Source organism: Rousettus aegyptiacus, unplaced genomic scaffold (genome assembly GCF_014176215.1).
Source record: "Rousettus aegyptiacus isolate mRouAeg1 unplaced genomic scaffold, mRouAeg1.p scaffold_m13_p_8, whole genome shotgun sequence".
Lineage (NCBI taxonomy): Eukaryota > Metazoa > Chordata > Mammalia > Chiroptera > Pteropodidae > Rousettus > Rousettus aegyptiacus.
Genome location: NW_023416311.1, coordinates 82,343,032 through 82,358,657, shown reverse-complemented (window position 1 = coordinate 82,358,657; position 15,626 = coordinate 82,343,032). Strand labels below are relative to the sequence as shown.

At 37.4% G+C, this 15,626-nt stretch overlaps 1 protein-coding gene across 3 annotated transcripts; it reads right to left on the bottom strand.

Annotated features, from left to right (window-relative positions):
• Nucleotides 1-341: 341 nt before the first annotated feature.
• On the bottom strand, nucleotides 342-13,980 carry ESM1 (endothelial cell specific molecule 1). 3 transcript variants are annotated; one of them, XM_016142346.2, is made up of 4 exons: nucleotides 13,402-13,980; nucleotides 10,343-10,495; nucleotides 7,082-7,163; nucleotides 342-718 (listed from the first exon to the last, which is right to left on the bottom strand). In XM_016142346.2, the coding sequence occupies exons 1-4, from the start codon at nucleotides 13,700-13,702 to the stop codon at nucleotides 661-663; spliced, it is 594 nt and encodes a 197-aa protein (XP_015997832.2). In that variant the 5' UTR covers nucleotides 13,703-13,980; the 3' UTR covers nucleotides 342-660. The 3 variants fall into 3 exon arrangements, with proteins under 3 accessions (XP_015997832.2, XP_015997834.2, XP_015997833.2); XM_016142348.2 differs by having other exon boundaries at nucleotides 7,060-7,163; nucleotides 13,402-13,962; XM_016142347.2 differs by lacking the exon at nucleotides 342-718 and having other exon boundaries at nucleotides 5,733-7,163; nucleotides 13,402-13,958.
• Between the last annotated feature and the right edge of the window lie 1,646 nt (nucleotides 13,981-15,626).

Genomic DNA, 15,626 nt, shown 5'->3' with positions numbered 1-15,626 from the left:
TTTTATTTTGTTTTGTTTTAAATTCCACATACAAGTGAAATCATATGGCATTTGTCTTTCTCTGTCTGATTTATATCACAGCATAATACCCTCAAGGTCCATCCTGCTGTCACAATGGCAAGATTTCCTTCTTTCTATGGCTGAATAATATTCCATACACACACATACACACACACACACACACATACACACATACATGTATATATACATATATATGTACATATATATATATCACATTTTCTTTATCCATTCATCCATTGCTGGACACTTAGGTCGCTTCCATGTCTTGGCTATTGTAAATAAACATGGGGGTGCAGATATCTTTTCAAGTTAGTGTTTTTATTTAATTTGGATTAATATCTAGATGTGGAATTGCTGGGTCTCTTAATTCTTTATTACTTGGAAAATAATTACACAAACAAAAGAAGACAATGCTAACCAGATGTGGCACTTTATAGTGAGTGGCAATGATTACAGGGTTAAAAGGAAGCTTTACATCTACCCTAAGAAACTCCTCCCCAGCCCCTGACATATCATCTCACTTGGGCATGGACGCATCCCTCAAATCATTGCCTTTACTTGCTACAGGTGTCAGAATTGGTCTTGACTTGGCCCTTGCTGGCCGTATGGCACTTCCTTCTACGAAAAGCAGGTGTTTGGTCACTTGATGATGACACAGTCTTGGCATTTCCTGTTACTTCTGGGTGTCATGGCTCCCCTGCAGATGCAAAGATAGAGAGGTAGAGCTTTTCAGGGCTTCAGAAGCAAGGGGCGATCACCATACTGAGCACATTTCCTAAGAGTGGCAGCTTTTCAAGGTTTTCAATAGGTATTATTTTGACCTAGTCATTGTAAAGACAAAAACAGTAAAGGAAGCAGCATGGAAAGGCTGATCAAAATATCAATGATCACCTTTCTAACATTTACTTTGACCTAATTTCAGACTTACAGAAAAGTTTCAAAAATAAAAAATATTTTCCACATGCCCTTCATCCAGATCCCCAAAGTGTTACTATTTTATTACATTTACTTTATATTCTCTCTCTCAATATGTACACGTATCATCTGTTTTTCCTGTTTGAGGTTAAGTTGCAGCCATTTAGGTAGGATAGAAATGAAGAAGTTTTTGAAGAAATTTACTTTAAAGATGAAGCACAAAATAACGAGTTATTTAATTGATGTTAAATAACTGGATTTTTTTTAAGACAATTTTTCCTTAAAGCAGTTATGGATAATAATTGTTTTTGCCTTTGATATCAACTAAAGTCATTTAAGAAAAAAAAAAGAAATCAATGGTAAGATGATGAGATAGGTAAAGGAGGCAATCAAAGGGTGACAGCTTCCTATGAGCACTACTACAGCTCTTGCTCCCATGCTGATCCCAACAGAACCTGGCTATATCTCTGTTGCATTCATCAAGAAGCTTCACGCACTCACAATGACACTTGAGTGACATATCTGATGTTTCTCTCAAAAGTACTGAAAACTTACATGACCTGGGGTGGGCCCCAACTTCCTAACTCACCAAGACTACGGGGCGAGTTTCTTGGCTCCCCAAAGCACTTCTTCCTGTCCAAATCCTACCCCTGTTTGTTATCTTGTCATGTTACACAACTTGGTCTTCACCCAAACAGTACTGACCAAATTGATCAACCTCTCATTAGCCAGACTGGACTCTGAATATCTGTGACTACACCCAAATGAAATCCACCTACGAAGGAAGAATGTTTGTCACAACTGAGCTATTCACTAAAATGAGTCACTAGGTCTGAGAGGAATACCCCCAAAAAAGTCGTTTCAGAGAGGCTTGGAACAATGGAGCAGCACTGAAATATGAGCAAAACAATTGTCGCTCTTCGTGCCAGCAGCAGCACTCCAGAAAGAATGTCTCCTTGCTCCTGTCATCTCGCTCCCCAGCTGCCCTGCCTCTTCTAACCCAATTGATTCAGCAGGTTTTTTCTTTTTCCATTTTGTGAAGGACCCCATAGTCTACCAACAAATTACATTTTTGTGGAAGTTAGCCAAAGTCAGTTTTTTCATTGTTTTTACTTGCAACCAAAGAACCATAAACCACCACACATGAATAAATTGTGCACCTGTGTGTTTCGGTTTTGTTTGTCCCATCTCCACAGTCTCTCTATAAGGCTCTTTAAAGACAGGGACCATAACTTTGCATATCCTCACTCTACTTCTATTGACTTTGTGTAGAACGAATGCTCCTCTGGCCAGACTACCTAACTGCTTGTAGAGAAAAGGTGAAATAGCCCTAAACTAGGCTTTCTCCTTATTTTTTTTTAAACTGAATTTTTATTTTGTATAAATCTATCAAAAACAGAGTTCATTTTTAAATTCTTCTAGTTTCTTCTACAAGCCATGAACAATTTCATGAAAATGATATTCAAAATCTACTGGTCTGTAGTCTCAGACCCCTTCGAAGCTGATTCATTAAATAACTAGAAAGTCAGCCATGATCCTAGATTTCTTAGGTTGTTTTCAAACCAAGAACTCGGCTGGTGCCAAGACTAGCAGGAGTTCCTGGACTAGCCAACATTCCTTGAATTTCCTTTGAAAGGTGAAAAAAAAAAAGCAGCTTGAAATGCATTATATAAGAAAGAAAGGTATGAACAAGTTAAGGGGAAACTACAAAAGGAAGCCAGCCAAGTCCCAAAATAAAAGGCAGGAATAGACAACTAAAAATAACACCCAGGGAAGTGTGCCACATCTGTAGGGCTCCCTTGCATTCTCCTAAAGCATTGTGCTTTTTTTTTTTTTTCAGGAGCATGCTAATTATTGTTTGGAGATTTAAATAGAACACTATTATTTGTTCTTTAAAAATAGTCACTTCTTTTGTAGAATTGTGAGAGCATTTCAAATGACATTAACTGAATTTCACCCACCGCTATTTACCTTTTACAGACATCTTCAGGTTTGTTAAGGAGTTGGTCGATTTGCTTCAATCTCTATTTATTCATCTTTAATATAACATGTAAAATATTTTAAATATTTCAGTCTTGCTGCAATTAATGAACATTTGAAATACCAAAATAATAATAATAATAATAAGGTTGGCTTATATGATAACACTTGAATTATCTGCCATTTACTGGAAAGCTTAGTATATGCCAGATACAGTGATAGGATAAAATGGCATACACAGAACATGTGAACGGTCCTTACAAGTTTGCACATAAGTCAGTTCCTGCACTTTACACAGAGAACGCTAAGAGGCAGCATGATTAAATAACACACCTGAAGTCAACCACTAGTATCGCAGTGGGTTAATAATGGCTCTCTCTGACTCAAAAACTCTAGGGTCCTCCTTCCACTGTACTTAAGATAACCCAAAATATTTTTCAATAGGCTAACTAGTTTAATAAGCATAGAGTCATTGATAGGATATTTATTGTTCACTTTCTCAGCTTTGCTTACTTTTGGAGACTTACAATTGGATCTACATCAATATTCAGAAAATGAATGGTCCACATCCCACAAATAGTATAGGTGTCATTCCTCCTGGGTAGAAAGTTTATCTTGCACCATTCAATTGGTTGTCAGATTACTATGATAATTACTTTTTTGCCTTAAGAGAAATATGATAGATTTTAAGAAAATGGACCTCCTACTGGGAACTGCCTAGGTAGAGGTCATTCATGATGCTTGCTTAATAATCACTTCCAAGATGTTAATTCCTGTTTTCTCCAGACACAACAAAAACAGGAAATATTTACCAACTTCACAGGTGTCAGGAAATACTTTAGATACCCTGGTAGCTTGACCACATTTCTGTTCATAGGTGTAGAAGGTATATTATAATTTAGAGTCCAGAGACCTTTATCTATCCTTTCTAAGGATTCACTGGATATGCTTGTGTTGAAGGAATGATTTGTTCCAGAAGAGAGGTACAACATATGCTAATGTGCTTTGTACCTTTCTAACATTTACAGGAAAACTACAATTTTCCATACTTACTTGGTTTGAAATCCTATTTCCATATCTAACAAAGTACCAAGATGGCGAAGTACGTCTCACAGTATGGAATTGTAATATTATGTTCCTAAGTTATTATTTATGTAGTAAACCACTAATGTGTTTTCATTTGTTTAAATTAGCTGCAATTTAAATTTTAAAATTGGAGAGAGCTGTATTCTTTTTCCCAACTATAAAACTAACTGAAAAAATTTTTAAAAATAGTTAAAAATATAAAAAATAAGATAAGCATCACTATTTATATCTCAATTTATATTTATTTACATATTTTTCACAAAAATAAGATTATTCATATGTATTCTAGCATGTTTTTTTTTTCACTTAAAATACAGTAAAAACTCTCTTGAACAACCTCTACCGAATTATCTCAGTGATAACATATGAGTGATATGCATGGTGACCACTGAGGGATGCAAGCAGCCAGGCCTTCCTCCGGGACGCGCATGCACGCTCGCACTTCCACTGGCTGAAATAAAAGCATAACAAGAATCTGCCGTATTTCTTCCCAAACCTGTTTGTACCAGTTATCACTGTAACTTAATTAAATATTATGTAGATCAACAAGCTAGCAGTGCAAAAAGAATATTGTCATTTCTATGACCACTAAGGTGAATGTTTGAGGTAAATCCGAAAATGTATCACATTAAAAAACAAAACAAAAAACAGCAACTCTGAAACTGGGGAGAAGGGAGTCGCAAAAATCTGAGTTCACACCTTAACTGTGATTTAAGCGAGGATGACCATATACATCCCACCCATAGCCACAGCACCTGACCAGCTCCTGGCAGCGGTCGGTTACACTGCCACCCTCTGCCTCATATGAGACCACAGACCTGTGGCATTTTCTTTTGCTTATCTAGTGTTTCCCAGATAGTTCATTGAGGTGCAGAAAGAAAATCTTAGAACTTCTATTTATATTTGCTTCTTATCCCTTAAAAAATTTCTAGTTTGAATGTACATTTTATAATGAACATAGTGTATTAATACAATGCTAGTTTAAAATAGCTTAAAATTGCATGTTCACAAATATTGCAATCAAGAAGTGTGAAAAATCCAAGGATTTTGGAGACCACTGCTATGAAGAACAGAGTTCGAAAATTACAGAGCAGTTCGGGATAGACAGGTACTAGCACTTGGAGTGAAGAGCACACCAGTACCCAACGCATGAAGCTGGGCAGCTAGGAAACACGTCTGCTACTGAGAACAGATGAACCCACCTTGGTTTGATTTTAGTGCCCACAGTCACACAGGTGGTTGCTGCAGAGCCATTAGCACAGATAAGTCCTGGGCTAGTCTAGCTCTTGTTCCACCATCCGCACTATCCCAAAAGTTTGTGTTTTCTAAAGTGTAACCGCTTTCAAACACCAACAGAAGTGTTCATCTTTTTTTTTTTTTTTCCATTGTAGAATGGGTTAATATATTGGGACATAATTTCTAGGGAATTCTAAGGCACAAGTAGACCAAAAGTTTGAGGCCAAGAAATAAATGTTCCGGTCTCATATATTGAGAGAAGATGTTTATCTGTAGCAGAAAACTCAGTTGAGGATCCTGGTCTTTAATATGCATTTAAAAAGTTCTTATTCATTGAATGAATCATTTAAATAGCTTTTAACAATTTAATGGAGTTAATGAATAGACTCGATGGTTGTCTTCTTTTCTCTTTTCTTTTTTTTTTATTGAACAATCATAAACTTGTCCTTTTAAAACAAGTCCTAACAGCTTATTCAGTTTACATTCAAAGACCCTTCTACACATACATTCACAACTTTGTTGGCAAACTTGGAGAATAAAATATAGGCAAATAGTGAAACAATTCTTAAATAAGTCTTTACTCCAAATAAAATATTTCTGCAAATATTTCCTAACAAAATCGAGTACAACAGTGTTGCTTGTGTTAAGATCCTCCCAAATGTACTCATAATTCCACCTACAACTAAGTTTAAAGGGGAAAAATATGAAAATGAATTATATTTTAAAGTTGACATTTCCAGCTAAAAATTGACTCTTTCCCAAACCTCTCTAAAAGCATTTCTATTTTAAATTTAAACTCATCTAAATAACTGCATTTTCCTTTAAATAAATTTACTCTGTTGATCATTTTTTGACAATTTATAAATCCAGTGGCTAAATTTTTCTAGGTTTCTCTTACGGTTTTTACTGTTAATATTACTATAATTATTAATAATAAATTTTTCATGCCTTGGATCTTTGAAAACTTTATAGCATTACCCCTTTATTCTAACCATTTTAAACAAATTATGTTCGTATTCTCAAGGGGATGATAAATATGGGCATGGAAGATGACTCGTACTAACATAATTGCTTACAAAAATATATAAATATTTACCTTCATACCTTCCCCAAGTGGGCAAGATACTTCCTAGCCCTGTCGATCTGAGGTGGCACTCTTGAAAGACATTTATGGAAATGTACGTTTGTCCTCTGCTCAGAATCATCCTTCAGATACAGTAACCTGGGAACTATATTAGCAGCCCTTTGAAACCTGCCTCAGTTCAAGGCTGCTACTCAAACTCATACAAGTTTCAAACATCCCACTTCCTTTAGGGATTATTTGTTTTGATTTTTTTCCAAAGTAAAAGAAAAAAAAGTACAATTAAATTCTATTGAAGCTACAACCAGGAAGTTCTAAATATCATACTCCCCATCCCACCCCCACCTTCTCTTGCTCCTAACTCTTTCTCTATTCTGTATCCCAACATAAATGTACATCTGAGTCAAAAAACCAGGGACTCACTGTGGTCTTCAGCTTTGGCTGCCTTTCTATTTGGCTGACCTGCCTCTATGTTAAGATTATCTAAACTGCATTTTTAGTTCTTCAGTATTACTATAAACAGTTATTTAACAAATCTATATGCATTCAAATGTTTAACAAATATTTAAGTGTTCAGTCATATGCATTTTATGGATTGTTGTTAGTAGCCTACTTTTTTTCTGGACCCACCCTGAATCACACGTGATCTCCAAAAATTACGTGTCCGAATGCTATAATCTAAACAGTTCCTAAAATGCTGGCTGTGTATTATTAAAATAGTCTTCTGTTAGAAATCCCACCCAGGATCAGCGTGGATCTAACCATTTCATTACAGGAGACCGGGCAGCATTCTCATTCACAAGTTCTCTCACTGCATTGCCGTCTCCAGATGCCATGTCATGCTCTGAAATTAGAAGGAATACAAATCATGTCCAAATGTTTAAAACTCCAAGATCAAATACAGTTTTGTCTTATTTTTGTATCACAGTGGGTTTATAATGAAATATTGATCAGATTCAGAGTCTATGCTGACTGTATTCACCCACTCTATATCAATTAGCACCTTCCATTTGACATAACAGCTCCTTTAATTATTTATCTTCATATACTTACCATCACCTGATATTAACTCATACATGCATTTGTTGTTGTTGTTGTTGTTGTTGTTGTTATCTCACTCTACCACTAGAATATCAGATGCATAAAGGCAAAGACTTTGTGTTTTGCTTACTGCCACAATAGTGCCTGGAACAGAGTAGGCACCTAATAAATAGTTATGGAATGAGCAAATGCTGTAAGAATAGATCTCTAAGTAAAACTTTTATACAATGTAGTATGAAGAGGGATTGGTTTCTTGGTATAGCTCCAGAAGGCAGAAGGCAGAACAAAGGGCAGAACTTTTATAAATATAGTTCTTGCTTTCCACAGAAGTTTGTAATATTTAGAATTTTCTAAAATGAAATTTTTCTGTTTCCAAGAGTAGTGAGGTGTATTTGCTTCAGCAGTGGACATCCTAAAATAGAACGCTGTAAGATCAGTGCAGCCTGGTCGCCAAATGTGCGTAAATTCAGAAAGTATTCCAGATCTCACAGCCCCTCCTCTCCCCCTCCCCTCCAAAAAGTTGCTTGTGAATTCCCAGTCTTGGAAAGTTGGAAAGCTCACTACCAAAATACAAAGAGAGAGAGAGAGAGAGAGAGAGAGAGAGAGAGAGAGAGAGAGAGAGAGAGAGCAAATAGAGAAGAAGTTTGGAAACCCACTTGCCAAGAGTATTGTAGCCAACAGGTAGAAAGTTAGAGAAGATAGTCCTGTGTAATCAGGATGTGGAAGAGACCTCTGGAAGTCACTATGCTGAGGAACCTTGGAGCCATTTATAAAGGCTAGACCCAAACAGGCTTGTGCAGAGGCGATGTAAAATCCAAGGTAGGACTGAGGCCCCAAGCAGCTGCTATAAACTGCAGCACATGAACCCCAGAAAGTCCCATGTAGATAATGCACAAGTGAAAGCAGGGCTCCCGGCAGGCTCTCCACAAGGTCCTTAGGATATCCTCCTGTTCGCCATCCTGAACCTAACGGCAATATACTAAGGTTACGCTAATAATCATCTTTTGTTACTCTTTTAGCTAATGAAAGAAAACACCTTTGGTCAGAAAATGCTTTTTTTTTTTCATAAATTTCTGATAAGAATCTTGATATCTAATTTGGGTATAGAAATATTTTTTGTGTAACCTATAATGTTACTTCCACCCAGCAAAATATTGGTTTCTCAGGCAGCAGCTATATAGTAAGTAAGATATTTGCAGAACCTGCAAGCAAATGAGAGAGGATGTCGGCTCTGAGGGAAAGAGACTGCACAATAGTGTTGTGGAGGGAGGGATGTGCTGGTGTGTGCAGCAGCAGGAATGTAGGTGAGACACCCTGGAGAGTGTTGTCATTGAGGATTATTCCGCAGGAGCTCTCCTGTCCTCCCAGAAATGCTTCCCAAACCCCAACAATGATCCACAAGGGACTCAAGTCGTTTCTGGTGAAAGAAGTTTAGGTGACACCTTACATGAGTAAAGAGGGATGTGAAAGTTGTTTCTTCAAAGGTCTTTTCAGCCTTCAGTCTTAAGAAAGCAAGATGAGATAAAAGAAATTGCAAGCGTTTGAGGCAGTTAGTTGTACTGACACAATAGGTTTCAAACCTGCACTAAAAGCAGTCACATCATTCAAAAAATTCTAGGTCTCAGAAGGTAGATTGGTGGTTGCCATGGCCTGGAAGGATGTGAGAATGCGGATAACTTTTTAATGGGTCTTGGGGTTTTATTTAGTGTTGATGAAAATGTTCTGGAACTATTTAGAGGTAGTGGCTACTCGATATTGTGAATTTACTAAATGCCGCTGAACTGTTCACTTTACAATGGTTAACTTTATGTTATGTAAATATCATCTCAATAAAAAAAAAACTTAGGTCTTAAAACTCAATTTTATTCCATTTTGCTTTTCAAGAACTATAAGAACAAGTCATAAATTTTTAAAATATTAATAATAATCTTAATTTCCAGATCAAATATTCAGTTATTCGATAGGTTTCAAAAAGACGTGTTCATTTTAAATTAATGTTTAAGGGCATAGCTGTACTTAATAATAATTCCCTTAAAAGCCCAGTATGTTCCCTTTATCTTAATGTACTTAATTGTACCAATACATTAGAAGGAGGTAAAACTGAGAAATAAGGACATTTGTCAAGTATTTCAAATCTTACTTTAAACTTCAAAGGATTAGAAAAAATACTAAATAAATAAATTTAGATTGTCAAATATTTATATACAAAGGGGGAAATTTGTCATTTATTGATACTAGCAGTTGCAGTGGCTACACGTTTTAAATGAGCTACTTTCAAGTTAATGAAGCTTTACTGTACTGGTCATTTGTTCAACAAGAGAACCAAATATGTGCACAGAGCCATCGCATAGGCCGTGTATTTCTTACATTCTAGCAACCTGTGTAAGAAATTTGCACTAACAAGCAGCATGAGAGTATTACTACAATTTCATTCAACAGTTTAGAGATAATTCCCACATTTCAATCGTAGACACTATCTCTTATCTCTTCCAAAATCCATAAAAAACACATGCTTGGAATTATTCCATTTAAATGCTTCCATTTGGTTAAAAGGAGAGAGCGAAATGTTCAATATTTTCTATCTTGGCTCTTAAACTTTATCCAATAAATTCCTGAGTACTTTTTCAATGTAAAGTTGGGAGAGAAGTAGCTTTGTCTAGCACATATATTAAACAGATTACTAAAGAATTTACAAACTTTGTATGTCTTAGTTGGTTATTTTTTATTACAGGTTTTTTTGGCAACCAATAATATAAACTGGGTAAATTTTATGAGAAATTATAGAATCTTTAAAATTATTGAGATCTTTTTAAGAAACAGCAACAGCAACCAAACTCGACACCACCTGCTTTTCCCCTTAGTAAAATAAAAGAAACAAAATCATTCAAATCAACATCTTATTTTACTCAGTGATATTTTGTAAGTATTCCAAATTGAAAATGAGACTATTGTTTCAATGTTTATACTAGAATCGGTTCTTACCTGTGTGAGAAACGAATCTCCTGTTGGAAGACTTGGCTACCGAATATTGGAAGAAGGGAAATTTCAGACATTTTCCGGTCACCCTGTCACATATGCCTAACTGACAGTTGCAGGTTTCTTTGCATTCCATCCCGAAGGTACCATAGGGGCAGTCTGAGGGCAAAGGGAAAGTTTAGAGAAGGAGCTGCTTGTTGTGCGTAAGCCTCCACCCTGATAGCCCCTGTGTGCACAGACCCAGGATTTGAACAAACTTCATGAATCTTGTCTGTAAGATGAAACCCAACTCTCAAAAAAAAAAAAGTCTCTGAAAATTAAAACTTTAAGTCACAAATGTGAAATCACACACTAAAGATGCCCCTCATTTGTGTACTTCTGTGAAACTTAGTTGAGGATAACTACATGTAACTAATACCCTTGAACCAGTCTTAATTCTATGTTTTATTCTTAGATACAAATAAACAGATTCTCATAGGTTATCTCTGTGACAGCTCAGTAAAGGTGAGCAGTTGAACAGATATATGCATCAGCTCCTTAATAGTTTAAAAAATGTGATGCTGTCTTTGAATCCTCTGTATTCACAGACAATTTACTACTTTATAGCACAGAGCTTCAAACTAATCAGGGGCAAAGAAGGCTGACATCCCAGCTCTCCATGAAGTGATCAGATCCTCAATCTGCTCCAACAAGTTTATTGTCTGTCAAAATGACAGTACAATTTACCTAACTCCCCCAGATGTTAAGAGGATTCACTAGTAAAACCCTCTGCAAAGCTAAGGTGCAATATGTTAAATGAGCAAGAAAGCTGAGAATTTATTTACATACCTACCAAAATCTGGAAGCTTTTAGAGCTTCAATGATTTCATATTTAGACTAAAACATAAAAAAAAAAAGATTGATAAAAAGAGGACAAACTCATGTATTAAACTGCATGGTTTTTATGAGGTAAGGAGACAGCATCTCAATAGACTAGCCAATCTTTAACAGCCAAGCATAATAGATGTAGAATATTTATTCTCTTGGCATGAGAATATCCTCGTAAATGTGCAATCACATATGGGTAGAGAAACAAGTTGTGAAGCATTTGAGTCTTTAATAATCTCATATCCCATAGAATTATCAAGAGAGATATAATTAAAATATATATTTTTTAAAAGAGATACAGGATTGCTCTTTTCAGCACCCCTCAGATTGCAGAGGAAACTGGTTTCAAGCATCCTCAAGGCAGATATAGTAGGTATGCAATAAATATGTGTTGGCTGGCTGATTGTTCTGGGAAACACAATGCCAAACATCTGAATATTTAGAAAACATTAGATATGCAGCTGAGGCATACAGTTTTCATAGGAATGGTCTGTAAAAAAGCTGAAGGTGGGAGTTAGCCTATAGCAAAATATAATCTTTCTCTCCAGAGTTGCTGAGGTTCACACAGGCTCACTATTTCAAGCAGAGAGGAAAATGTTCCAAACTAGACTGGCTTGTAATCTGAAGGATGCCAAAAGGAGTAATCTTAAATATTTTCTAAAAGTATAGCTCATTAACAGCTACCTCAATCATTTAGAGGAGTACTAGAGCACTAAAGACTACTGATGCCTTCCTTACAGCTCGTTTCTTTACCCATATGTGATTGCACATTTACAGTCACATTTACAGAGGCGATTTTTATGCCAAGAGAAAAAGCAATCCACTGCATATACTTGCTGTATCCTAAGTATGATTGTGTTAACCACTTCCTCCCTAACTTCCTTATGTGAAGTACTGTTTTCTTGGCTGATAAGCCCTGTAATTTACAGAAAATTCAGATCCTATTCAGCTGAAAGAAATGTTTGTAAATGTTTAGCAAGAAAATGTTTCTTTGATATTCTATCTTTTGTTGGCCATAAACAAAAATAAACTAAGCAAAAAATAAATTCTCTTAATAGTTCAAGTATTGATTTCTTAACCTTTAGTGTTTTGAGGATTAAAAGGTGATTAACATTTATAAAAATATTTGTCTAAAAGGTAGGAGAATTAATGAGCTAGCTCTTACTGGATAGTTATCATTCATAAAAGCATACAATTGTATTAAATACATAAAATATAAGAATTATTTAGAAATTTCCCAGTCCCTTTAATAATTTTGAAAGCTTCTTTGTATTATAAAACTAACAAATGGGGCTATAGCATATGTGTTACATCTTAACAATAGCTCTTAATGATGAGATCATGAAGTCTCCATACAGAGTTTAACATCACCATTCTTTAGATTCTCAACATTTTAAACGTGTTAAACATTTTAAACTACAGTCACCAAGTTTAAAATCAATTCTACAAATGCCTAACTACATTGATTAGCTACAGTTTCAGCCTAATGAAGTTTTTCTTTAAGTCTGTAAGACTGCCAACCTCATTCTTAACAGGTTGCCAATTTTTATTTTTATTTACTGTGATTTTTGCTTGTCTTACACCATCTACTATTTTTTCTAGATGACCAAAAGCATTTATAAAGTGCAATGAGGTTTGTTTTCTACTTCAGGGTACCCTTTTCCAAGAAAGTGAGTCGTTTTGTTAGATGACTTAAGTCCACCCTATTTCACAAAGTGCATTTAGTGTTCAACAGAAATATTTCATCTTGAGAGATGCCCTCCATCCTGTGGACCCTTACAACATCAAAGAATCGCTAAACCCCAGAGCTAGACAGGTTATCTAGTGCTGACCTCTGTAATCCCTGCCTGCAGAAGAGAGAGCACCTACACCATCCATAACAGATTACCTGTCAAGTTTCTAAAGTTTTCCAAAAAATGAGGCATCACAATCTTCCATCACAACTTTTTTTTTTCTTAAATCTCCCAAACAGAATTTGCAAAATGCTGTATTTCTTTCAGTGCTTTCTTGCACAGTGAATTCAGTTGCTAATTACATAGTTACTGTCTCTCAACCTGTGACAACATCTGTGTGGGCCTTGTCCCTAATTCACCTGCGTTTTCCCTCTTTATCATAGGAGAAAAGTCTCCTCATCTCCCACAAGAGCTAAAAGCCTTCAGTGTGCCCTGGACAGGAAGGAGCAAGGGGTCACTCTTTACCTTTGCAGATACCAAACTCGTCACCAAAATCATCCTCCTCACTGTAAAACTGACACCTCAGCCCCGGGCCGCACTTCACTCCATCCATGCCTGAGACTGTGCGGTAACAAGTCTCTCCCAGCCCCGCCGCGCACACTCGGCAGCAGCCGCAGTCGTCCAGCACTGTCCTCTTACAGCGCAGGCTGCTTTTGCACTCGTTGCTGTCACAGCGTTCAGGGCAGTCCACCGCATACTTGCTGCTCCAGGCCGTCGCCAAGTGCGCAGGGACAAGGAGCGTGGCCAGGAGCAAGACGCTCTTCATGTTTCCCTGTGGGCCGGGGCTCAGCTTCCTTCCGCGTGGTCCTTGCTGGTGGGAAGCCGCCGTCCAAAGTGGTAGCTGAGCCTCTGCCTACACGTTTATGAGTTTTATACACTGCGTTGCCCGCATGCTTTCCCGTCATCAATTTCCTCAACCCAGCGGCAGCGCTGTCCTCCTGCCAGGCTCTCTTGTTTTAGTTTATGAAATCCAGGATGAAGGCTGGATTAACACGCTGCTGCCATCCAGGAATTGAAAAGCCCAAGCTGATGTCATCTGTTATGTTTAGATGGTTGTTTTGCATGAGGACTAAAAAACGCGCTCACATCCGTCTCAGCAGCTCAAGGACGTCTGCGAAGGGGGAATAAAGAAGGTTGCATACCTCCTTCAGGACAGGAATTGTTCTGACACCAGCATATCACTTAGGGTGTAGCTTTGTCTCAGAGGCTCTGTAGTCAGGAGGAAAATGATATCTACATGAATCATCGGGACAGAAGAAGCTCCTTTAAAAAAATAAACATTTGGTACTTCCCCTCAATAAATAGCTATGAGAGTACTTGGAAAAAAAGAGAGGGTTATACTGTCCCTTTTCAATACTTAGAAGAAAAAAAATATTTTGAAAGAGTTTTTTTTTAAGACCCTCTCCTCCTTCCTCCCACCCCTCTTCTCAAATGTTATTTCTAAAACAATTCATATCACCTATATCTAAGTTTGTCATGAATGTAGCTGTATTTCTCGTAAGATGTGGAACTGCAGCAATGAATTTCCTTTAAAACCAATACAAAAACCACAAAAGAGGTAAGATACTGCTGGCGCTGTTTCTCAGTTACCCAATTCTGGAAAAACTTATCAGTTTGACTTCTCCTGACCCAAAACTCCCTGGGGATAATGCTCATCCATCACGAAGTCTGCTTGTCCAATGATGGAGCCCATTCGGAGCCCTTCTCCTCACCTCCTGGCGTCCATCAGACTCCTCACTAAAACCCACGAACCAAGGCAGCCAGCCCAGGGAAACAAATGAGACGGCAGGGAAATCGGAACGCGGCCCAGAGAGGCAAGTCACAGGGAAGGGAAAACATCACCCGTCAGGAATCGAGGTCTTCGTGCTATGGAGGGCCACGGGGCCTAGGTCCACCATGGAAGACAGAGAAGTTCTCTTAAAATATTAACTGGACCAGGGCCTTGTTAAGCGAGGTGTGTAGGGTCAGAAAGAGTAAAGTGAAAGAAGAGCAAGGGGAGTCCTTCACCAGCCTCGTGTTAGATGCCAAGAGCCCCCTCCCCCGCCAACTTGTCAAGGGAACTGTAAAACCACTGTCACTTAGTAAATATCCACCCAATAGCGTTGATAATTCTTAGCCTGTCACAAATTTGCTGTGGGCAAGCCACAGGACTTCTCTCAAGCTTCCACCATCTTTTGAGAGTTGACAATGTTAGGCTAGCTGATCTCTAAAATTCTTGCCCCCTCTAGAAGGTGAGGCAGAGACCAATGGATTTCTTAATGGTTAGGTTAGCCTTTGAAAGTGCAATTTTAGGACAATGGGGAAATAGAATCTGGACTACAGGGAATTGAGTTCCTTCACCTACCTGGGAAATAAAGACAAGAGTTTTAGCTTCCAAATTTCTCAGATTTTCCATGGCAATCCAATTTGAAATATTCTATCTACACCTCCCCAGAAGCAAACACATATTTAGCAAATGGCACACTGTGATTTATTGTTTTAAATAGTGGGTTACATTCATTGAGTATGTAATACATGCCACATATCATTCTGAAACAATTTACATATATTAACTCATTTGCCCCTCACCACAATCTTATGAAGTAATTTTATGAATGAGAAAACTGAGTCAGAAAGAGGTTAAATAATTTCCCCAAGGTCCTCATAATGTCGGAAATTGGACTTGAACCATGTCAGTCTAATGCCAAAGC